The sequence below is a fragment of the Myotis lucifugus genome, unplaced genomic scaffold (assembly GCF_000147115.1).
Source record: "Myotis lucifugus unplaced genomic scaffold, Myoluc2.0 scaffold_151, whole genome shotgun sequence".
Taxonomy (NCBI): domain Eukaryota; kingdom Metazoa; phylum Chordata; class Mammalia; order Chiroptera; family Vespertilionidae; genus Myotis; species Myotis lucifugus.
In genome coordinates, this window is record NW_005871199.1 from 521,817 (window position 1) to 546,893 (window position 25,077).

General features: G+C 40.2%; 1 protein-coding gene across 24 annotated transcripts in view; it reads right to left on the reverse strand.

The window, feature by feature from the left end:
* The window catches only part of UBAP2L (ubiquitin associated protein 2 like), a 45,498-nt gene that overhangs the window by 10,264 nt on the left and 10,157 nt on the right, over positions 1 to 25,077 (reverse strand). For 10 of the 24 annotated variants that reach the window (XM_023759242.1, XM_014461154.2, XM_023759244.1 and 7 more), the window contains exons 5-22: positions 22,910 to 23,111; positions 22,446 to 22,541; positions 21,996 to 22,041; positions 20,983 to 21,095; positions 18,756 to 18,815; positions 16,180 to 16,232; positions 14,500 to 14,585; positions 11,902 to 12,073; positions 8,458 to 8,656; positions 7,560 to 7,837; positions 6,910 to 7,082; positions 5,707 to 5,896; positions 4,303 to 4,357; positions 3,308 to 3,482; positions 2,652 to 2,724; positions 1,457 to 1,652; positions 1,276 to 1,364; positions 241 to 294 (exon numbers count right to left, since the gene is read on the reverse strand). In XM_023759242.1, the coding sequence (XP_023615010.1) occupies positions 241 to 294; positions 1,276 to 1,364; positions 1,457 to 1,652; positions 2,652 to 2,724; positions 3,308 to 3,482; positions 4,303 to 4,357; positions 5,707 to 5,896; positions 6,910 to 7,082; positions 7,560 to 7,837; positions 8,458 to 8,656; positions 11,902 to 12,073; positions 14,500 to 14,585; positions 16,180 to 16,232; positions 18,756 to 18,815; positions 20,983 to 21,095; positions 21,996 to 22,041; positions 22,446 to 22,541; positions 22,910 to 23,111 (2,310 nt within the window). Of the gene's footprint in view, positions 1 to 240; positions 295 to 1,275; positions 1,365 to 1,456; positions 1,653 to 2,651; positions 2,725 to 3,307; positions 3,483 to 4,302; positions 4,358 to 5,706; positions 5,897 to 6,909; positions 7,083 to 7,559; positions 7,838 to 8,457; positions 8,657 to 11,901; positions 12,074 to 14,499; positions 14,586 to 15,947; positions 16,046 to 16,179; positions 16,233 to 18,755; positions 18,816 to 20,982; positions 21,096 to 21,995; positions 22,042 to 22,445; positions 22,542 to 22,909; positions 23,112 to 25,077 lie in introns of those variants that run through there. The other 14 variants (XM_014461157.2, XM_006095114.1, XM_014461155.2 and 11 more) reach the window with 5 other exon arrangements.

Sequence of the window (25,077 nt, forward strand, 5' to 3'; positions counted from 1 at the left end):
TGAGTTATAGAATGATAAAATTTGTTTACTTCAAAGATGCCACAACTCTGATTTTTCTTTTAAGTTATCTTCTATTAGAGCTACTCCCCAAGACACCATACTCTGATATATCTTAAAGTGTGTGTATGAAGTAATGGTTGGGAAAGAGCTATGACTTACCAACTGAACATGTGAAAATAATCCCCCCAACACTAATTTTAAGATTACTTTCTTTTCCCAAGCCCTACATCACATACTCACCAATGGAAATCTTGTCTGAAGCATCTGCAAGTCATCATAACCATATACTTGTGGCTGAAAGATACAAGCATATAAGAATACTAATGTGGACTGGTCATGATGCTAGCAAACCAAGGAGCTAGGAAACAAGGTAAATCAACAGACCATTCATCCTCATTTTTAGGGAAGAACAGAAGACAGATTGTTTCCTTTAAGAGGAAAGAAGTAAATACAAACAGATTAAGTGATTCATGAAAGGTATTGAAACTTTCCTTGAGTTACATACTAGTGATTCAACTAGACTGGTGTCTTACACAAGTCATACATGAATAGCCTGCTCTTACTTTCTGTTCAACCAGCCTGTCTCTTACAGTTTTCAAAACATGGCTTAGCCCTGGGCTGGTGTGGGTGTCATCCCATACACCAAGAGGCTGCCGATTTGATTCCTGACCAGATTGCAGGCTTGATCCCTATGAGGCAGCCAAGCCGAACGATGTTTCGCTCTCACATTGATGTTTTTCTCTCCCTCCATCCCTTCCTCTCTCCAAAACCAATTTAAAAGAATTTTTTAAATTTAAATATATAGTTTTTACAGTATTACAGATGTCACCTATTTCTACCCTCAACCCCCTGTTTGCAAAAAGCTACTACTGTCAGCCACCTATTTTCAGGTAGACCCAATAGAGTTGGGAACTTTGGTCTGACCAAAGTTCCAGCAAAGACCCTCAGAGATAGGGAATCAATTCAACTAGAGAAAATAATTCTCTAAGAAATTAAAAGGGATATTAGGTGGACATTCTGGCCTTTGGCTTCTGAAACCGAGAATATGTATTTCACAGAGAAAATATACAACAGAGGGCCTGGCCTCCATTTAGTCGTTCCTCTCTAAAAACTGTTATTTTTTTCTCTCAAAACTACAAAGATTGAAGCCTTGCTTTCATGCAACAACCACTCATCTATCCTATATTTTAATTATAGTCTTCCACCCGAAGCCAGATTTATAAAGGTAGCCACACTATCTTCATCTTTTGGAGAAGACCCCAAAGTCTCACTTACCGGGTAGGCATGTAACAGCCCTGGAGCCATAATATACGGATTAGGCAACAATGGCGGGACCCCAGGAGGGAGATTAGGAGGAGCTTTTCCTAAAAAAGAAATTATATTTTTATGCTGTCACACAATTATTTCTCTCCTTCATCCCAAAGGAATGCCATCCACCTTTTCTATGCAGGGCTACCTGAAGTTGTAGCAACTGAGCTTCGAGTCGAGGCTGTGACAGTGGAGTTGCTGCCTATGTTGAGGCCCAGGCTACTGCCGCTATTGAGACTGGAGGAGACACTGACCACTGGCGGAGGTGCAGAGACTGTGCTGGACGTGGTGGAGAAAGTGCTGGAGGAAGAATGAAGATTCGCCTCACTCTCCACGCTTGTGTGCTTCAAAAAGAGAGCGGTGGAAGAGAGGAGGAGGAAACAGCAATTAGTCTAACCGGTCAGGAAAGATCAACAATCCCTGCTGTTGATTATATCATCACTCAACTTCCCAATTAAAAAGGCTGAGGAATGGTACCAGAGTGTCCTCTGCCAAATTAGAAGAAATTACTAAATACTTTACAGGTAGACATTCCCTAAGAGTCATCTGATAAGAATGGTAACGAAAGACCCACTGCACACCATTACACTGTTCAGAAACAGCAGCAGAGAGAGTAGGGACAAACCAAACTCCCCCAAAACTAACACTGGTTGGCCAATAAGAAAACAGAGATAGTTTAAATGTGAAAAATATGTCATAGCCTTTTCTCCTACACTCTTCATTAGTTCAGCACAAGACCAGTCGTGGGACAGGAAAAAGTCCTAATAAACATGAAATTGTATATTTGAGAAACAACAGACTCCTAGAAAGCCTTAGCCCCCATTATCTTCTCCTAGGCTTCTGGCAAACCAGACACCTTAGTCCCAAATGTTAGTTGTCTTCCTTACCATTTCAGAGTAATTAAATAGTTGCTATAAATCACAACAGTGAAATTAATTCTTTGACCAAAAGCTCTTATCTCATCTCTACTTTCACAGGATGCTCAGAGTCACACTGATGATTTTCAGGACTCACGTTCAGCATATCTCAGACCACGAATAAAAATGGCTGTATCAGTTAGGAAAGATATTCTTACAGAAGTTCTTGTAGCATACAAAAGCCCCACCCAGCTTCAGTTAAAAAAAAAAAGTCACACAATGATTCAGGAAAAGTCACTTCCAGGGCTTGGAGAATTGGCCCACAGCTTTGCAATACTTCTGGATTTTTTTTTGCCTCTCTTGACTTCAAATATCCTTTTACTTCTTTCTTACAAGATTGCCACCCCAGAATCCCTTAGGAGAATCTTATGGTTGGATAGTTGTAAGTATAAAAAACCCACAATTCTTTTATAGCAACATACTTACCAAAAGAGTGGATGTTGAAGTACGCCCAGAAGATGTTGATGACGAAAGGGTATTCTGCTGAGTAGATAACGTACTGTAACAAAAAAAAGAGGTTGTCATAAGACACAGTGCTATAGTCACCTGACCTAAAGCTTGAATTAAGAATATAGCAAGAGCTTGGCCAGTTTGGCTCAGTGGTTGAGCATCCATGAACCAAGAGGTCACAGGTTCACTTCCTGGTCAGGGCACTTGCCTGGGCTACAGACTCAATCCCCAGTAGGGGGCATGCAGGAGGCAACCGATCGATGGTTCTTTCTCGTCGATGTTTCTATCTCTTTATCCCTCTCCCTTCCTCTCTTCCTAAACATCAATAAAAACATATTTAAAAAAAAAAAAAAAAAAAGAACAACACAGCAAGAAATTAAGACAGAATATAGGACCAAGGAAATCTGAGATAATACAGTCAGCAAAATAGCCAGCCAGGGCTAGTGAGCAAAGGTAGAATGGATGTTGAAAAGGGAAAATAATCCTCCTCTGTCTTTACTTCCCATAGCTTTTAGGTAATCTACTTAGCTAATGTGACTTGTGCCAGGTAGAGGATTAATAAGATAAAACCAAAGAGCTCTCACCAACTGCTACTTTACCAACTCTAACCTCCAATCCTCACCCCAAATCACCTGTTGTGTTGTGTGGTGGTAGTATTTGGAATCTCCTCACTGTGGTTCAAGCCACCCAAAGTGGACGAGTGCTGATTGGTAGTCGTCAATAAGGAAGCTGCAGATACCGTTTCACTGAGAGGGGGGATACTAGAAGTAGAAGGTGAGTCAGATTTCACTGCAGAGCCTGTAGCACCTGGAAATGAAGAAAGGAAGTCACCTCATCAGAGGAAGGACAATGCTTATTGGTGTGGCTCAGTTGGCTGAGCATATCTCATGCACCAAAAAGGTTGCTGGTTAGAGTCCCATCAGGGCACACACCCAGGGTGTGGGCCCCATCCCTAGTAGGGGGCATGGAGGAGGCAGCCGATGTATGCTTCTCTCCCTCTCCCTTCCTCTCTCTAAAATAAATAAAAACATATTAAAAAAAAAAACTTCTAAAAAGAAATGAGAGATGACTATAGTCCTAGGCTGGCTATCCCAAAGATAAGAGTGAGAGTTATTTAATAATGGATCATTTGTGTTTAGGTAGAATCCTTTTCTGTTCTTCAATTGCAAGCATTTCACAGCACTGATCTCCTTTACCCAGTGAAGGGAACCAAGGGGATTATCACCATTTTAAGACAGAAAACCTAAAAGTTAGGATGGTTTGAGATTAAACAACAAGACAGAACCAAGCTAAGACTATAACCAGATGTTCTGATCATTGAGCCGGGCTATTTTCACTACAATCTAGGAAATGCAAAAATAATGAAAGGACAGGAAAAACACTACACACCCTAGCTGGTTTGGCTCAGTGGACAGAACGTAGGCCCTCAGGCTGAAGGGTCCCGGGTTGGATTCTGGTCAGGCGCATGTGGGAGGCAACCAATCAATTTTTCTCTTTCTCTGTCTCTCCCCCTCCCTTCCACTCTCTCAAAAAAAATCAATGGAAAAATATCCTTTAGTGAAGATTAACAAAAAAAGAAAAAGAAGAATACTACAACTGGGAGGAAAAAAACCTGTAGAACACTCACCTTCAACAGATTGCGTGGTCTGTAACTGCGTGGCCTGCACAGAACTGAAGCCATTCTGATATGAAAAACAGGAGATAAACAGATAAATTCAAGTGAACAGATTAAATTAGCACTGACAGAGCTTAATTTCCAGCAAAATTCTGTAAATTAACATAATCGACTATCCAAACAAAATAAAAACAAAAATTAACAACAAAACAAAGATGCCCTAGGCCAGTGGTCGGCAAACTGCAGCTCGTGAGCCACATGGGGCTCTTTGGACCCTTGAGTGTGGCTCTTTCACAAAATACCGACTTCTGCGCATGGGCCACAAAGTTTCAATCGCACTGTACATGCACGCCCGCACGTGGTATTTTGTGGAAGAACCACACTCAAGGGGCCAAAGAGCCTAGGTTTGCTGACCAGGGCGCCTAGGCAGTTTGGCTCAGTGGATAGAGCGTTGGCCTGCAAACTGAAGGGTCCTAGGTTTGATTCCAATCAAGGGCACATGCCTGTGTTTCAGGCTCTATTCCAGCAGGGGGCAGCCGATCAATTATTCTCTCTCATTATTGATGTTTCTGTCTCTCTCCCCATCCCTTCCTCTCTAAAATCAGTAAAAATATATTAAAACAACAAAAAAAATAAACAAGCAAACAAAGGAAAACAAAAACAAAGAGACATAAACCCTGTGTGACCCAAAGCAACAGAAAGCAACCCCCAGATTGCTGAATATATCCCAAATCCAAATAGCTGCAGGAAAAAGCCCAAATCCAGTGATCCCTTGGGGGGGGGGGGGGGGGGGGAGTAAGGTAGTTCAGCCAAGTCACTTATTTTTCTGGCTGCATCTGACAGTCCCTACACATCACCGCTGGCATAAGCTATCCCCCTCACCAAGCCAAGACATGGCAAGGTGAGGTCTACTGCTATGCACCCAGCATGCTAGCAATCAGCGCTTCCTGCAATCCATCCAGAACACAGGCACTGAGACTGATTCTACTAGAAAGAATGACTCCTGAGTGCAGGAAGAATAGTTTTCTGGTTCTGAGTCTCCAGGTTTGCTAAAAATAACTTTTTATTTCACCAACCACAGAAATGTACTTTTATTAGCTTCTCAATCAGCACTTCTGAGGTGTCTTAGCACTATTTGTCAAGAAACAAAACGCTAATATTAATAGGCCCCTGCCCACTATTCTTTTAATCCAGAGGTCCTCAAACTTTTTAAACAGGGGGCCAGTTCACTGTCCCTCAGACATTCCACACATGCGCACTGCGGGCCCGGGATGAGTCGGCTGCTAAGCAGGACAGGCAGCGGCGGCAAAAATACCCGGCGGGCCAGATAAATGTTTTTGGCGGGCCGCATGTGGCCCATGGGCCGTAGTTTGAGGACCCCTGTAATCAATGCCCAGGGGCTCATGAAGACACTACCTTTGCCTGAGTCAGGTCCTTTTGGGGTGATGAAGAGATGGAGCTGGGGTACCGCCGAGTCTGCGTGGATCTCTGTTCATACAGAGGGCCCTGAGCATTGTTTTGGGAGGTATAGGTTGTTGACTGAATTGGGCCACTCTGATAACCGGACTCCTGACTCTGATTAGATGAAATTGTAGATGAAGATTCACTGTGGGTAATAAAGAAGGAATCTATCAGAGAAATTAAATAAAGCAGATTGATTGATACTAAGGAAACAGTGGAGATTGACTACTAAAGTTGATTTCAATCAAAAAGAAAATTTCCAGCAACAAATAAAAGAAACCACCACCATTTTCTCCTGACAACTGAATGCATTTCCATATCCTACAGAGCTAAGTATTTGAATTAAGAATGGAGTTTAAAACATTTCTTGTCCCCCCTATATTCTGCTGTTACAAGAAAAAGAGGCTAAAGGTCAGTAGAAAGGATACACTACTCTGGGTCCCTTCATCATAGCATGAACGCTAGCATGAGAGCGTTATCTTTTGCTCATATGCATTTTAAGTAATTCTAAAACCCCATTAAATATAAGGTTACTGGTAGAACTTTCTGGAAGAAACTTTTGAAATATTCTCATGCATTAATGGCATATGATTCAATATATCTAGGCTAGGGGCAAACATCTATTTATTTTATTTTATTTTTTTAATTCTAAGGATTGAGAAAAGCAGCTCAGTCCCCTAAAATTCCTCCAGGATTTTCTATTGCTTAAGATGGCCCTCCCTGAAGTATCAGAGGAGGTAGGAAAGTTTCTATTGGAACGGTTCCTTTTAATCTGTATAACATATCAATGCTACCTCCTTCTTAGGAGTTCAAAGTTATACTCTTCATAGGCCTAAGTCCCAAACCAAAGGGCTAAAAGTGTCAAAAGCATTTTTAGCTGTGGCAGATGCCAAGGTACTTTCCATTAGAGGTACGGTACACATCTCTAAGAACTGTGTCTGACCATTCTAGAAGTACTCAAAGCGTATATTTCCCTCTGTTTAGAGTTACAGATGATCCTAGTAATGATATTTTATAGTGCTACTTTTTAAAAGTGGCTATTATTTTCTCACTCAGTCCGAGTCTTGTCATCCCCAGAGTTCGAACTATCAGCAAGAGACTTAGAAAAAGTGGTTAAAAACCTAATAAAAGAAGCCTTATGACGGACGTTTCCTCTACCTGGCCGTGCTGGTATAGAGGCTATTTGGAGCCTGGCTTGAAGAGGCGCTCGTGGTTGGAGTGGACTCATAATCAGAAAGGACAGGCTCTGACCCAAACTGCAATGCCCCAAACTGTAGGTTTAGCCCTGAGATATCTGCTGAGCCAGGCATCTCCACAGCCAGAGCAGGAATCTGTAGAGAAGAGAAAATAATGGCTTATTGTAACCTTACTGTAAGACTAATAAAAAAAACCTCGTGCTTCAATTTCCCAAACTATACTCTTACAATCTCAATTCCCAAATCATACACCCTCTCGCCCTAGGGCAGTGGTTCCCAACCTTCCTAATGCCGAGACCCTTTAATACAGTTCCTCATGTTGTGGTGACCCCCAACCATAAAATTATTTTCGTTGCTACTTCATAACTGTAATTTTGCTACTGTTATGAATCGTCATGTAAATATCTGATATGCAGGATGTATTTTCATTGTTACAAATTGAACATAATTAAAGCATAGTGATTAATCACAAAAACAATATGTAATTATATATGTGTTTTCCGATGGTCATAGGCGACCCCTGTGAAAGGGTTGTTCGACCCCCAAAGGGGTCACAGCCCACAAGTTGAGAACCTCTGCCCTAGGGTAATATATATCTAAAAGTTCAAGTACCTTAGAAGTCAAGGAGGCTTTTTTCTTCTGCTGTTTCAGTTTTTGCTGAGCCGGCTGAGGGCTGGAGGATTGGTTGTCTGAAGACCCAGGAGACATTTGTGGAGCCGAGGTGGATTTGCTTGGCAGAGGAGAAGAGGGCGGTGGAGGTGCAGCTGTGGAGGTGGCCACTGCGGGTGGCTTCTCCTGAAGGAACACCTCCATCATGGTTGAAGATGGGGTAAAAGCCTGGCGCTTTGTGAAGGGGCTGTGCACTGTTGAATCATTTGGGTTCTTCAAATCTGCATGAGTAAACCCAGTATGTATAAGGCCAGAGATACTGGTGAACCTCAAGAAAATGCTATTATCCTGCTCTAGAGCCAGGAACCAGGCCTTCAGGATCAGAAACTCATATAAACAGGTCCTCTTTTAAGGCATTATCTCATGTCTGTAGGTAACAATCACTGGATCATATTTGTTCTGATGTAGAGCCTAGGGACCTAATTGAATCAACACTATTACCCTGCCTGTGTAAGACAAGAATCTAGGAACTGTCCATGTTTAGAGTATAAAGTCATAAAATGGACAAGTCCATGAACCTTTCCAAAGGGAATATGCTGTTTTCAAACACTAAAGGTAAATCGAGGGAATTCCAAAAAATCCCCAGGTCAACACAAGACTACAAATATGTATAAAGCTAAATTTAATGAAAGAATTTATAGCCTTTTATTATAGACTTTTTATTATTCCCCAGCTTTCTGAAGTCAGCCCGGCTCACTAGGGGAAATCAGTGTGGGAAACTAGCCAGTCGGCAGCCCTTTTCCTCACGTCAGGACATATTCTCCACCCCCTACTCCTGCCAGCCGCTTGACAGTAATGCTCCAATGCTTAAAGAATTCAATCCACTTTCCATTTTTCTCACCGTACTGCACCAGCGATGGGGACTGTGTGGTGGAGCCCATGTCCCAAGAGGAGGTGGTGGTGGTTCCAGATTGAGAATGCTGAGCTGCCAACTGAGCCAGGGCCTGAGCAGTCTTGAATTGCTCCAAGAACTGGGAGCCTGTGGTGCTGCCACTTTTAGTTTCACTGACATCACCAAATCCTTTCCCTAACATGCTCACCTGTAAATCAACACAGAGATTAGAGAAATAGGCAACCACCTTGTTCAGCTACTCAAAAAGACACTTATCCAGGGTGAGAGCCAGTATAAATGGGACAAGTAAAGACTGTCACCACACTGAGTACACAGCATAGTCCATTAGAACACAAGCTCTGGAGTCAGACTATCTAGATTCAAATCCCAGTTATGTAACCATGGAAAAGTAATTTTTCTGCACCTCATTTTCCTCATCTGAAAATAGAAATAAAAGTAGTTCCTCATAAAGTTGTAGAAGGATTAAACAAATAATGTATGTACAGCATTTAATGTGTGCATAGAACACAGTAAATACTCAATAGAAATGAGAGCTATTAAAATTTATACTTTTATCAGCACTTCCTCCTCCTCCTCCCTCCATCTCAGGGATAAAGCTCTAATGATTAGAGGATATTTTCCCCCTTTTAAAGTTTAAAAGTTTCCTTGCCCTTTCCACTACACAGCTCAAAAGGAACAAAAACAGTCCAGCCAGAGTGGTTCAGTTGGTTGAGCAATATCCTGTGCACTGAAGGATTGCCAATTTGATCCCAGGTCAGGGCACATACCTGGGTTGCAGGTTCGATCCCCAGTCGGGAATGTACGGAAGGCAACCAATCGTTGATGTTTCTCTCTCACATCACTGTTTGTTTCTCACCCCCCCCCCCCCTTCTTCTAAGTAGTCCTCAGGTGAGGATTTAAAAAAAAGGAACAAAACAACTAATTAGAGTCTCATCTCAGTGCTGCTAATAGCTAGCATAGAAGCAAAGACAATTTTAGGGGCCATCCTACATTCAACACTAGACAATCAAATGAGTCAATATGATTTGACTGTTTTCTGTGTATCCAAGTATGAGGTAATCATGACGACAAAGAAAAATTTACTCGTATGCTTTTGGGAGATTCTCCCCATTGCCTGCTACACCAAGTAAAACTATCAGCCTGGTCCAGAATATGAACCATGTGACCATAACTATTCCAGGAAACCTCCAAGGAAATTTAATCTCATTTTCCTTAAATTCTTATTTAACCATATCATCATCATCATGATTGAGCAACGCTTTCTTATACAGAACCAGTCTGTCCAACTCAAGGTAAGACATTTTCCCCACTTCAGTCAATTATACAAACAAAAAAAATCAGAAGTCTTGCCCTAACCAGTTTGGCTCAGTGGATAGAGCAGGGGTCCTCAAACTACGGCCCGCGGGCCACATGCAAATACAAATATTGTATTTGTTCCTGTTTTGTTTTTTTACTTCAAAATAAGATATGTGCGGTGTGCATAGGAATTTGTTCATAGTTTTTTTTAAAACTATAGTCCGGCCCTCCAACGGTCTGAGGGACAGTGAACTGGCCTCCTGTTTAAAAAGTTTGAGGACCCCTGGGATAGAGCATCGGCCTGCGGACTGAAGGGTCCCAGGTTTGATTCCGGTCAAGGGCATGTACCTTCGTTGCGGGCACATCCCCAGTAGGGGGTGTGCAGGAGGCAGCTGATCGATGTTTCTCTCTCATCGATGTTTCTAACTCTCTATCCCTCTCCTTTCCTCTTTGTAAAAAAAAAAATCAATAAAATATATATTTTTTAAAAATCAGAAGTCTAGTTCAAAGTATGTGATTGTGGCAGAGATAATCTCACACAGCAATGATTACCAAATATTCTACAAGTGCAAAACATATTAAAGACAGAAAATTACGAAACTTCACATATTGTACATGGTAATTAATAGGGGCTTCTGTATTATTCACATCTTAAGTTTTAAGGGAAATCAAACCTCTGCTTATTCTCAATGGAAAAGAAACATGAAATAGCACAGTGATTAATACAGGTGATGAGAAAAAAAACAGAACAACATTTATGTTTAGTTTAACATATCACATGACACACATTAAATAAAATGTTAGGGTTAGTGAAAATATGTTGAAGACTTTAAAAAGGCAATTTAAGAGATACAGAGAGCTTAACATTTTCCAGTCCCATCTTTTAGAGGTTGGTAGTTATTTCCTGATCTCTGTTTCACCTTCTTACAACTTTGTCCCACTTTGTTGCTCTCTTCTTTATCTTTTTAATCTTATATTCCTTTCCCTTTACCTCTCTCCCACCTTTTCTCACCTGTCACCTTTCATCTATGGCAGAATATCAACCACCAAATTATTATTAGCACAAAAAAATAACTTTAAGACAACAGTTAAAAACTGACAGAATTCTGGATCAGAAACTAGCTCAGCAATTTTCTAGATAAAATAATTATTATAACCCTACTACTGGAAAAATAAAACTATTATACATACACACAGTCTTTTACCTGCTTAATCCTATAGCATCCCTCCACCAAAAAATAAAAACAGGAGAAAAAGAAAAAGCAGTACTTAACATTTACTGACTATAAGAAAATTGGTTCTTGCATCAAATGATTCCTTTGCCATAGTTAATGACCTTGAATATTTAAAATGTTCTGAATCAACAAGTCACGTGCCACAAGTGTTCTAGGTTATTAAAAAATAAAACTATTACCACCATATTTGTACCTTATCCATTATCTTCCTAAAGCCCTAAAAGATAGGCAGAGCAAGCACTTAAAAACATTTTTTGGGAGAGGGACTGGTTGAGGGTGGGCAAAGTGGGGGGAAATGAGGACATCTATGATAGTGTCAACAATAAAAATAAAGTTTAAAAATTTTTAAATTAAGTGTACTGGGGTTATAGTGGTTAATAAAATTATATAGGTTTCACGTGTATAATTCCATAATATATCATCTGCAGAGCAAGCACTCTTATTCCCACTTACATAGATAGGGAGAAACAGCGAAAAGTGGGCAGATTCAGGAAAACACAAGTTTTTGGAAACCTAGTCCAGAAATGTCTGGTTTATATAAATATACATGGCAGTTCTGCTCTACCAAGAAATAGGGGACTGCTACAACTCCCTATTGCAAAAGGATTAAAATTTGTTGATGCCATTGATTTTCTCTCTTCAAGAATAGCCATCAGCACAGTGAGTATTAAATAAATTATGTTAACTCATTTTTATAAGGTTCAGTATGTCTGAAGCTAACTCCTCTCCTTAGAGCTACCCCTAACTACCCAACTCAACATCTCTACACCAAGGGCTGCTTAAGAGGACAAAAGAGGATGCTTTACCCTGCCTCAAACTTCTGTCACTGAAGGAATGACTGTATGCCAGGGTAGGGTTTGGCAGGAAAGTTGGATTAAAATACACCATGTTTCCTACTTACCACACTGTGATGAGAAAATGTGTTCCCTGAAGCAGGCTGTGATATGGTATTCTGCTTCGAGTTACTGAACACCAGAGGCTGGGCAAGAGAAGGAGCCTGAGATGGATCCAGATTAGACGAATCATTCTCCATTGAAGATGGTGTCTTCCCCAACAGGACAGCAAGGTCAATTCTAGTGGAGAGGAGAGAGGCTCTTAATGAGTAAGACTGAATATTCTAACATCCCCAACACCAGAATCAGATTATGGTTAGATTAACATGAAGTCACCCCCCAAAACAAAAAGTCCTGACTGAAATGTTTAATTTACCAAAAGTAATTGATATACAAGAGCCACTATAGTATCTAGCTATGTTCTAATGATATTGCCAAGCATAATATTATTTAAATATATATATTTTCAATGAAGTTAATTTAATGAAGTATCAAATGTTAGTTTTAATACAGCAGCTCGATAACTGGGCCAAAATTTGCTAATTTTTTTAAAGTTAAATTTTAGAGTGAGAGGGAGAGGGGAAGAGCAAGAAACATCAATTGGCTGACTCCTGCACACACCCTGACTGGGGATGGAACCCCCATCCTGAGTATGTGACCTAGCCAAGAATTGAACCGGTGACTTTTTGGTACATGGGACAATGCTCAACCAAGCCACACCGGCCAAGACAAAATTTACTTAATTTTTACCCATGATTTTAAAATACAGAAAAACAGGATCTGGTAACCAAACACAAATAATGTGATTAGAGGGTTAGAATTTTCAGTCCTACTATACACCACCCATTTAGGGAGGGAAGAGAGCTGTACGTTATACTCAATCACAATGACTTAATCAATCATGCCTATGTAATGAAACTAACAAAAACTCTTGAACAATGAGATACAGTGAGCTCTGGGTAGGTGAACACATCAATGTGCTGGGAGGGCAGCACAATCAGAGGAGGCATGAAAGCTCTGTACCCCACTCCCCACACCTGGCCCTATGCATCTCTTCCACTTGGCTGTTTCTGAATACTGATTATAATAAACCAGTAATGGCAAGAAAATCTCTTTCCTAAGTACTATGAGTCATTCTAGCAAATTGTTGAACCTGAGGAGGGAATACCCCCAAATATGTGGCCAGCATGGAAGAAATGTATGTAGTCTGGGTACCCATTTGCAGCTGACTTCTGAAGCAAGGGCAGTCTTGTGGGACTAAGCCATTAACTAGGGTCTGTGCTAATTCTAGATAATGTCAGAATTGTTGAACACCTAATTGGTGTCTGAGAAATGAAGAATGGGTGCAGAAAAATCACAGATATTTGGTGTCAGAAAAAAATAGGCATTACCACTAATAATGACATCCCTAACATCCCATTCCCTATCACACTTCTCTTCAGGATCTTCTGAGACAGCAGCTATCATGCTCAGGTCTAGAAATAATCCAGGAGGCTTTCTGGGATAAAAACATTCCATGGTGAGTGTATCCTTTCTACTGACCCCAATACCTAGGTTCAAGTTCTAAAAAGTTCATTAGTCAAACCCTAGGGGAAAAGATGATCATTATACTCAGTGGACTCAGTCAACAAAGATCATAATTATAAATCAAAAGAACAAGTTACTGAACAGTTCTGCAAATTCAAAAATAAATGAAAATAGTTCCTCTTTTGGAAATGTTTCAAAGACAAATTATATCATGCTAAGTTTCTTTTTTAAATATGTCTTTTTAAAAAAATATATTTTATTAATTTTTTTACAGACAGGAAGGGAGAGGGATAGAGAGTTAGAAACACTGATGACAGAGAAACATCGATCAGCTGCCTTCTACACACCCCCGACTGGGGATGTGCCCGCAACCAAGGTACATGCCCTTGACCAGAATCGAACCTGGGACCCTTCAGTCCGCAGGCCGACGCTCTATCCACTGAGCCAAACCGGTTAGGGCTAAGTATGTTTTTCTTGATATTTATTTATTTGTTGTTATTTTTTAATTCTCATCCAAGGATATTTTTCCATTGACATTTTAGAGAGAGTGAAAGAGAGAAGAAAAGACAGAAACATCGATGTAAGAGAAACACATTGATTGGTTGCCTCCTATATGCACCCTGACCAGGGCCCGGGCCGGGGAGGAGCCTGCAACCGGGGTACATGCCCTTGACTGGAATCGAACCCGGGACCCTTTGGTATTGATTTTTAGAGAGAGGTAGGGAGAAGGATAGAGAGAAAGAAACATCAATGAGAGAGAAACATCTCTGATCGGTTGCCTCCTATACTGAGCCCGAAACCAGGCATATGTCCACACCGTAACCTCTTAGTTCCTGGGTCAATACTCAACCACTAAGTCACATAGGTCAGGCTATCATGCTAAGTTTTAATCAATGCCTGTGATGCTTACCTATGTGATTAAATGGCCACTTTGGGGGAAGAATCAATTTTAAAATTTTAATATATAGACTTCCATTCAGTAAACTATCAACTTACAAATCTATCAATCAACTAAAGAGAATCTAATCTGATTTGGTTATCATTATTACCAACACCCTGTAAAGGCCCAGTGCCACTCTTCCTTACAGCTATCTTAGCAGATCCCTTAGGGAAAAGATACTGAATTTTACCACACTTGCCTCTGACCAGCAGTGATTGTCACATTCTCTGCAGGCAGAGGCACTGAAGACACATTAGAGGCAGTGAAGATCTTGGTCTCAGAAAGCTGGAAAACAGAGAAATTAGTCACTCCTGGTGCTAGTAGGTTATAGTTAGAATCCTGGCATAAGGGGAATTCACTTCATCAAGAAAAATGGAAAACCCTTTGAAGGGGAAACTACTGTCAAGAATCCTGAATGGATCAACTTTGAAGCCCCTTCTATCCATGCTCAATGATTTTATCAAGAGAGGAGAATCAAGATACCAAAAAATATACAGTAGAGTCATACAATATGCACACTAAACAGAGGAAGGTGAATATACTTGCTAGACAGAAAAACAGAGAAAACACCTTTATATTTTCCCATTACAGTTCCCCACACCCACCTCTACCTAAACCATTAATTTATCTTCTACTGCTCCTCTCAAAGAAAGGAAAATGACAGCCTAGATGAAGACAGAAATTTTTTAAAAAGTTAATTCTTGGCTTTTGAGTAGTAAGGGCCCAAGTGCTGGTGAGTTAAGGTCTTTTCAGGGATAATTTTAACCATGTGCAATTATTGCCTTAATACTGACTTGATTACACCTAGCCTCTCCACTATGACACTAAAATCAGATAAGCAATTATTGGGAATAATTCTTCAAACTATTCAAAAGCTGATTTGGTTTTATTTTGACCTTTTGATTAAAATCTCTCCTCTAAAAATAGGGAATCCACTTCCCCAAATATATCATTCTCTGCAAGTTGCTTAAGTAGACAAGCCAAATTTTAGAAAATATTCACAACGCAGTCTAGCTCAGCTACAATAGAAAATAATCACCCTGATGTTGAAACACCTGGAATTTTAAAACCACCGGCCTAGCCACCAAAACTGTTTGACATATTATTTCCTCTTGACACAAAAGTTGTCTTGCCTGAACACGAATATAAGTAGATTTAAAAATGTTAAAATGGAAATTCATTCATGATCACTGATAACTATAATTCACAGCAAAAGCTTGAGGTGATAGGAATCAGCAAAATTCCTTTACTGAGGTACTACTCCAGCGAATTCATGGAGCTTGTTTATGTGCCACCTTATGCCACCCATCTATGAGATTTCCAAGTTGTAAAGCTGGAAGATAACCAATTCTACATATAATTCTCAATTATAAAGTTGGGCTTCAAGTAACTTAAAAGGGTTCCAGAGCCAAACAGATAATAGACTTAAGGACTTGGCACTTTAACTCTCCCTTTGTACCCACCTCCAAGCCAATTACAGTACCATACACCAATGCTCAAATGTGAACTAAATAGCAAATTGTTCCAAGTAGAGTCATGTGCCACCAGCAGGTGTTAATGCACTACCTGCCTAACTCCATTTCCAATGCTCTACCCAACCACCATCTCTTCCTGGGATAAATCCAACAATCAGATATTTGGACTTACACAAGTGCACTTGCCCTTTCCATAGTCTGGTTCCACAGAGTCCTGTTCATGCCCAGTCTCCTTCATATAACATATGTGAAATGTTCTGGCTCAGAACACTATTTTGGATGTAAAAGTTTTGGGTCAGAATCTTAAGGATTAATTTTGAGGGGTAGAAACATACCCATTTTCTATCCCTAAACACCACTTAGGGATAGAAGGCACTAAAGAAAAATGACCTAGAAATACCTACATCTTCATTCCAATCTTCAGTTCCCCACTCTTCTGTTGCGGTCCTCCATGCACCTGGGAATAAAGGAAAAACAGTGATTTTTAAGTACCAACACACAGCATGTACAGAAATCACTAATGTACTAACATTTTTGGCAGCCAAAGTGTAACCAGAATTTAGTAATCAGAAATGACTCTTGGGCTTCAAGGGGAGGAAAGGACTATTTAGAAAAGCATACCTCAGAACACCAGGGTTTTAATAAGATTATGATTTCACAGCTACTTTCAGTTTTTGTTACATGGCTGTATAGCAAAGGATGAGAGCAAGAAAATGCGAGAGTGCAAGACACCAACGAACCCAATGCTCCAGGCAATCTCATAAGAAACCCAGCCTTCAGTGAAATGGCAGCAGCCAACTTAAACCAGAACATAACTCCACCAACTTATCTGGTATAAGATAATACTGCAGCCAATCTAAAGAAAGATGGGTGGCAATGATAGAACACAAATGGTTGCCCATGTGACAATGAAAGGGCAGTGAAGAAGGAAGAGTAAAATCAATACTGAAAGCACTGACAATTGCCGAAACCGGTTTGGCTCAGTGGATGGAGCGTTGGCCTGTGGACTGAGGGGTCCCAGGTTCGGTTCCGGTCGGGGGCATGTGCCTTGGTTGCCGGCGCATCCCCAGTGGGGGGTGTGCAAGAGGCAGATGATCGGTGTTTCTCTCTCATCGATGTTTCTAACTCTCTCTCTCCCTTCCTCTCTGTAAAAAATCGGTAAAATATATTTAAAAAAAAAAAAAAAGAAAGAAAGCACTGACAATTATCTGCTATTGAAACTGTATTTAAAAATGCATACTTAGCCTGGCCAGCATGGCTCAATGGTTGAGCATCAACCTATGAACCAACCAGGAGGTCATGCTTTGATTCCCGGTCAGGGCACATGCCTGGGTTGCAGGCTTGATCCCCAGTGTGGGGCGTGCAGGAGGCAGGAAATCAATGATTCTCTCTCATTATTGTTTCTCTCTCTCTCTCCCTCTCCCTTCTTCTCTGAAATCAATAAAAATATATTAATTAAAAAATAAATAATGCATACTTAGCAGATGTTTATAAATCTTACTGACTTAACTATAGGAAATCTCTATGGATCTGCTCTTTTCAGAAGATACTGGACAAGACTTAAAAATCAAGTATGTGAGCCCTAGCTGGTTTGGCTCAGTGGATTAGTGTAGGCCTATGGTCTGAAGGGTTCCAGGTTCAATTCCTGGTTGGGGCACATGGTCGGATTGAAGGCTCAATCCCCAGTGGGGGGCATGCAGGAGGCAGCCGATCAATGGTTCTCTTTCATCATTGATGTTTCTCCCTCTCCTTTCCTCTCTGAAATAAAAAAAATATATATGTATATAAAAAAAAATCAAGTATGTGTAATAGTTATTCTCCTAATCCTAATCATACAGAAAATCTGACCTGCCGAATTCATGGCGCAGACAATGGAGATGTGCACACTCCTCATGTTGGTAATGACAAAGGTGGGATTCAGTTTTTACAGGAGAGATCCATAGCAATCAATATGCTGGCAAAGGGGAACTGCCCTTTCTTAAGGAACATGGGTGAAAGTTTCAATGAGAACCAGTATCCTTCCCTTTGACCAAAGGGCTACAGTAAGAAATAAAAACGTATCTGTAGAAGGGACAAGAACACTCTTTATTTTCTTTTCTAGAACAATAGTATATATTGATATATTGAATAATTTAAAGATTTATATCCAAATGGAGAAAGCTTCTTAGAAAAATTAAAGTCTGGTATTCAGATATTTCATTGTCACTGAAGAGAAATATTACAGCAGCTATAAAACCCATCTGAAATTCTTTAATACATTTAATAATGAAAAATCCTATTTCCTAGAGAAAAATATGTTCAATGCCTGTCCTAGGACAATAGTTAAAATTGCACCAGGGAAATTCCAAACCACTTACTAATGACAATGTTCTCCGAATCAGACTATAGTCCAATCTCAGTTTAGACAAATTATAAACCACATTTTCCTCTCCCTCTCTGGTGATACCACTCTTCCTACCCATTGACATCCACCCCACCATGGCTAAATGAGCCACCCCCTCTCCCCACAAGATCTGGGTTAATGCATACACACAATCCTAGAGTTGGAAATGACCTGAGAAGTTATCTACTATTGAGAGATAATCTCTCAATGAAAGGGTTTTATTTTTTGCACTCTGGCAACTACAGCTAGGATAGAAAAGAATGTAGATTCCTCATTGATATTTTCTTATAAAGAATGTATAAAAATGACTGAGGAAGAGGACTATACTGAAGAAGCGTTAAGGAACAGAAAGAATGAAAATGCTCTGAACAACAGATTAGGGTTTCCATTCCATCAAAAGAAAGCACAGTCAATGTAAATGTTAAATAGTCATTAAATGAACCAAATTTTCAAGAAGCAAAAATGAGCATAAAATATGGCAGAAAAAGGCAGAAAGAGAAAAAGCAGGAAGACAGAAAAATGACATATCCACAGATATTTCAGTTCATAAAAATCTATAAAATATCCGGGGCAGTTAGGCGCCTGGATGTATCATACCAGGAGCAGTCTCAAATTTTCGGGGATAATTTGACCCCTCAACCCCAATGAAATCAAGTCCTGAAACAAAAAAGAAAAAACAACCAGTGAAATTTTGCTTGTGAATGAGAACATTTGCCCCAAAAACACAATTCCCAGCGTACCTGTGGATATTTTAAGGGTAGGTTTAAATTTCTTTTTAAATTAAAAAAGGAATTTGAGTGTGCTACCATAAAAACACAAAAAGAGATCATGCATGAAGGTGAGTTCATAATGAAATTAACAATAATGAGGATGCATGAAGCTATACCCAATACTTTTCACACTAACATGACAGCGGCATCACATAATTTTTCATTCCGACACAAACCACAGATTTCGGATTCTAGCCTCTCAAATCTGCTATTTTCCCACTCAATAGAAATAAACATAAACTTCCTCAACCTTCTCCAGTTTTCCAACCAGAACCTTGTTGAGAACAGCGAAAGTTAGCAATCCAGGACTGGGACTCCATGCCTGATTTTTTATCCACAACTGAAAATAAAATCTCTTAACTTCTATCATCTTTTCTGCCAATGATAAAAAGCCAAATACCCAAGAGCAATTTAGAGCTCAAAAATAGTAACTTTTGTTATTCAGACTGCTACCAGCCATCAAGAGATGAATGAAGAGCAGTTCTAATGCCTCCAAAGTACAGAAAGTTAAAACAGAAAAGGACATTTCATAGCCAAATGGTCAAAGGAATTCAAAGATGTCTATCCTGCCAATAACTCAACATTAGTCTCCATCAATTAAAAAGCTGTATTCCAAATTAATTTATAACACAACTTGGTAAACAAAAAGCAAGTAACATTCAGGACCCGAGGTATATCTAACATCTTATGGACAGTAGATGAGAAGCTGTGCCAAAGACCCTACAAAGATAAAGATCACTGATCTTTAAAAAGGGGCTATGTTACCCAGCCAGCATGGCTTAGTGGTTGAGCATCGACCTATGATCCAGGAGGTCACAGTTCGATTCCCAGTCAGGGCATATGCCTAGGTTGCAGTGTGGGGTGTGCAGGAGGTAGCTGATCAATGATTCTCTCTCATCATTGATGTTTCTATCTCTCTCCCTCTCCCTTCCTTTCTGAAATCAATAAAAATATATTTAAATAAATAGGGGCAAGGCATAGAGCCTTGGCCGGGTAGCTCGGTTGGTTAGAGCATCATCTCAGTACTCCAAGGTTGGGGGTTCAATTCCCCATCAGGGCACATACAAGAATCAACCAATGAATGCATAAATAAATGGAACAACAAATGTTTTTTTCCTCTAAAATCAATCAATCAACAAAATAAAAATATTGAAAATAAAAAGGGGCAAGGCAAGTTTAATGGATAAAAAGTCAAAAAGCCTATTTCTTTACTATTAACTCATCCCCCCTCTAGAAGAGGAAAAGAGAAGGAGCTGATGTCATAAGAAGTACTCTGGAGCCCAGAGGCTGCGCTTATTTAAAGCATAAAAGTATCGTACTCTCAAATATATCTTGGTGTAGCCCACAAGCCTAACATATCCTTAAATATATACACCCTACCCAGATAGAAGCACCAAAGTCAGCTAACAAAAAAAAATCTTATTAAAATCCTGTAATACTCTACCACACCCAGAAGACTGTCCAACAAAGCGAGCAAAAAAGTCTCAAGATTTCCTTTGTGCCCAGATATTGAGATTTCTCAAAACTGAAAGGAAAAAAGATACTCCTACCTCCGTACGAGAAAACAAACTGACAGTGGGCTTTGATTCTGGAACCTCTTCATCTCTACAAGTAGTGGCTTGATTAATTAATTAATTCTGGATATCTTTTCACAAGGCAATGCTAGCTACCCTAACAAAAGTACTAGGAAATAACAATTGGAGCTAATGGCACATATATGGCATAATGGAAAGAGCATGGGCTTGTAGAATCAAATAATTCTGAGTTCAAATACTAGCAAATTTCTTCACTCTTTCAATCTAATTTCGTCGTCTGGAAGGTGATGATAAATGTCTGTTTCGTAAAATAATGATGAAGATCAGGTGAAAGTTTGTATAATGTGCATACAGACACAAAGTAAAGAGAACACACAGTAATTCATTTGTGATTTTCTCCCTTTCTCCCCCTATCTCTGCACCCAAAAACTATTCCTCCACTTTACATAATTATAACCTCAAAACAATTATTTCCTTAGGTTCCCAGAGACAAGAAACGAATAATAAACAGTCACTCACTCGTCCCATCATCTGGCTCGAAGTGGCCAGTGTTGTTCCACGTACTGCCGCTATTATTGCCATAGTTATCATCAGTATTGGCTGGTTCTGCATAATCAGCTGGGTTAAAGGTTCTGAGGGGTGGGGTGGGGTGAACAACAACAAAAAAGCTTAAAAGAGTCTCCGACACCTAAGCAGTACCAAGAAAAAATTAACTCAAAGAGGAGGGCAATCAGAATGTTCAATGTCCCTTTCTTAGTACAAATCAATCACGGCCCCTTTCTATAACCTATGCTGTCAATTTTTCCTCACCTACAGCCTACTTAAAATGTCATGGCATAATCTCAATTTATAACTACTATCTATTTTGGGTTAGGACACCAATAATCGTAATAAAATTCACATAAAGATTGTGGGAAGATAGTAGGTATATGCATTCAAATTAAGCTGTGAAACAGAAATAATGATCCAGGTGGTAAAAGCTTTTCCTTAAAAAAAAAAAATAAGCTCTGTCCTGGCTGATTTGGCTTAATGGATAAAGCGTTGGCCTATGAACTGAAGGATCCCCGGTTTGATTCCAGTCAGGGGCACATGCCTGGGCTGCGGGCTTGATCCCCAGTAAGGGGTGTGCAAGAGGCAGCCGATCGATGATTCTCTCTCATCATTGATGTCTCTCTCTCTCTCCCCCTTCCTCTCTGAAATCAATAAAAATAAATTTCAAAGGAAAAATAAAAGTCCTAAGTACACATCTTTCTGATTAAATAGTCTAGACCAGTGGTCAGCAAACTGCGGCCCCTTGAGTGTGGCTCTTCCACAAAATACCACGTGCGGGCGCGCGCGTACAGCGTGATTGAAACTTCGTGGCCACACTCAAGGGGCCATAGAGCCGCATGTGGCTCACGAGCCGCAATTTGCCGACCACTGGTCTAGACATCTTTTTGATTACATTTTGGTTAAGGTTGTCTATTATTATCCACAGGACATCAGGATATTAGCCACCCTAAAGACTTTAACATTGGATCAAGGAAACTTACCCCATTCCTTGAGCAGAAAACCTTCCTCCCCGCCTACCAGAACCACCTAAGGAAAGAGAAAAAGACAGAAATGTTGTAGAAATTAAACAAAACTAACTTGCCAACTGAGGCAACTCAGAATATTAAGTGGTTAATATTATCAGATGTGCTTTTTCTTACTCTGTAGTGCATCAGTTCATATAAAGCAGGATAATCATTACTATTGACAGACTGTTCCTTTGTTGATCATACTGCTGGGTCCTCAAACAAATACAATAATATCAACAATAAAACTAGAGGAAATGACATCCATCTTCTCATTGCCCACTTAGCAACCTCCAGAATTTGCATGACATCTCAACTATGAAGGTAACTAGACTCTATGTGAATTTGTTTTGAAATAATGCAGACCCCTAAAAAACTAGTAAGAGTCCCCCAATGTCCAAGCCCTCCCCACACCATAATGATCACCTCTGCCTCGTCCTCGACCTCTTCTGCCTCTCTCTGTGCCTCTTCCAGAAGGCCCTCCACTCTTGGTGCCATCTAATCCATTTTCCTGACCCCGAACTGGGAAAAACAAAACAAGATGGCCAGAGCAGAATCAACATAAATGGTATGTAAGTAAATATATAAATGGTATGTATACACACTGGTGGAAGACCAAAATGAGAGAAAAAATGAGCTGGAAGGATGGAACATGATGGTTACTAGGGGAATGGTGATGAACCACAACAGAGAACTGTAAGTCAAACTTTACAAATAGTTACAGGATAACTTAATGCCAAACTGGTGGTTGCTGCTAGAAAGGCTAATGTTAAGAGACACCAGGGTCTCGGAAGAGATAATGGCAAGAAAATTTTTAAAAAGGTGATATAATGGTTACTAGGTCCGGCCTAGCAGGGCCTTGACAACCCTGAAATCTGGACATTACTGACCCACAGCTGGTTTTGTTAAAGCCCCATGCATACACTCTCGTCCACGGCTGGCGCCTCTTCCCCGTCTTGGTGGCCCACCACGTCGCCGACTATAGTCTCTGTCCCGATCTCGATTTTCTTTGCCTTCCTCATTGGATTCCGTTTGGCCACCATCCTTCTGTCCTGAGACTCCTTTCTTCTTTCCGACCATCTCCCAGGAATGCTAAAGGGCAGAGCATTCATAGCTAATCAACATGGATTGCTACCAGGAAACCAGAGATAAAAGCTGGAACAGCCCTGCTGCTGTGTCTCAGTGGCTGAGCATCTATCTATGAACCAGGAGATTGCAGTTAGATTCCCAGTCAGGACACATGCCCAGGTTGTGGGCAAAATCGTCAATGCAGGGTTTGCAGGAGGCATCCAATCGATCATTCTCTCTCTCCCTTTCCCTTCCTCATTCTAAAATCAATAAAAATGTATTTTTAAAAAAGAAAAAAGCTGCGACAACTGTTAACCATTCTCCTCTCAGCATCCAAGTCTAAGATACCTCTAACTAATTTACTTGGAGGGTACAGAAAGAATCTCAAAACAAACTTGACACCTAACACTGCACAAGTGAAGTTCTTTTATAGGGGAGGTGCTAACGGACTGCAGAGATTATTTCCAAAAGGATCATCAAGATCCTTATCCAGTTTAGTCACTTGGCATATTAGTCAAAAGACTTAGTTCCTGGTCCCTAGCTTTCAAGTGTGTTTCCTTAGCTGAAAAAACTAATTTCCTGTGGATTCAGTGATTCCTAATTTTTTATAATCTCATGCATGTCAAAGAAAGAAAACAGAAAGTTTCTAAGTTAACTTTGAATTCAGAATGAGTAAGCAGCATTCAACTCTTGGGCATATGCTCTAACCAAGCAATCCAGAATTTAGGAGGAAAACAACAGCACCTACTTCCCCACACAACACCCCAACTTCCTTTTCTTAAAAGACCAAATAGCAGCCAGGAAGGCACCGCCCTGGCCCCAAGACATGCTGACTATAGGAAGCCTTCCGTTCCAGGTTTTATGCACTGTGTTCTCCCCTATAGTTCTTAAACTTATAGAGTCCAATTCAGCTTTCCCCAAAACAGAATATTCTATAATTCATTCCAGAAAGAAAATTTCTGGTAAGAAAAATAAGCTAAACAGTCTTATAAAATACTCATTCCTTAAGAAAATGAATTTTATAAATTTAAAGTTTTAAACATACACATATCTTGATTTACACATATTTTTTCAGAAAATATATATAAAATAAAAATTCCAGGACAAGCACCCAAATTACCAATCTTTACTATCCTAGTTACCATCTAACTCAAATAACAATGACCCTGGTTATCAGCAATAGCTATCTAATATTGAATAGCTTTCAAGAATATGAACCAGGCCCTGGCCAGTTGGCTCTGTTGGTTGGAGTGTTGTCCTGTACACCAAAAGGTTGTGGGTTCAATCCACAGTCCAGGTGCAGCACACAAGAAGCAACTGATCAATGTTTCTTCCCCCCCCCAACCCCCCTCCCCCGCCTCCTCTCTTTCTAAAAGCAATAAACATATCCTTGGGTGAGGATGGAGAAAAAAAAAGAATATGAACCAGGTAGAATATAAAATTACTATTAATATTCTCAGGGTTGACAATAATATTGTGGTCGTATAAAACAGCGGTCGCCAACCGGTGGTCCATGAGGTCTGAAAGGTTGGTGACCGCTGGTTTAAGGAAACCTTTGGAGCAGCAGTTGCCAACCAGGGATCCTCGGACCACTGGTGGTCCGTGAGGTCCGAAAGGTTGGCGACCGCTGGTATAAAAGATCATCCTTCACCCTGGCCGGTGTGGTTCAGTGAATAGAGCATCAGCCTGTGCACCAAAGGATTATGGGTTCAATTTCCGGGTCAAGGGCACGTACCTGGGGGTGGTGTGCAGGAGGCAACCAATCAGTGTGTCTCTCTCACATCAATATTTCTCTCTCTCTCTCTCCTTTCACTCTCTCTAAAATCAATGAAAAAAATTATCCTTTGGGTGGAGGATTTAACCAAAAAAAAAAAAAATCATTCTTTTTCTTTTAAGGGAAGCATGCTTAAAATAATCCTAGGGGGAATAAAAATATTATGGATAATTCTAACAAATTACCTTCCCAAATAAATCCCCAAATATCCCATTC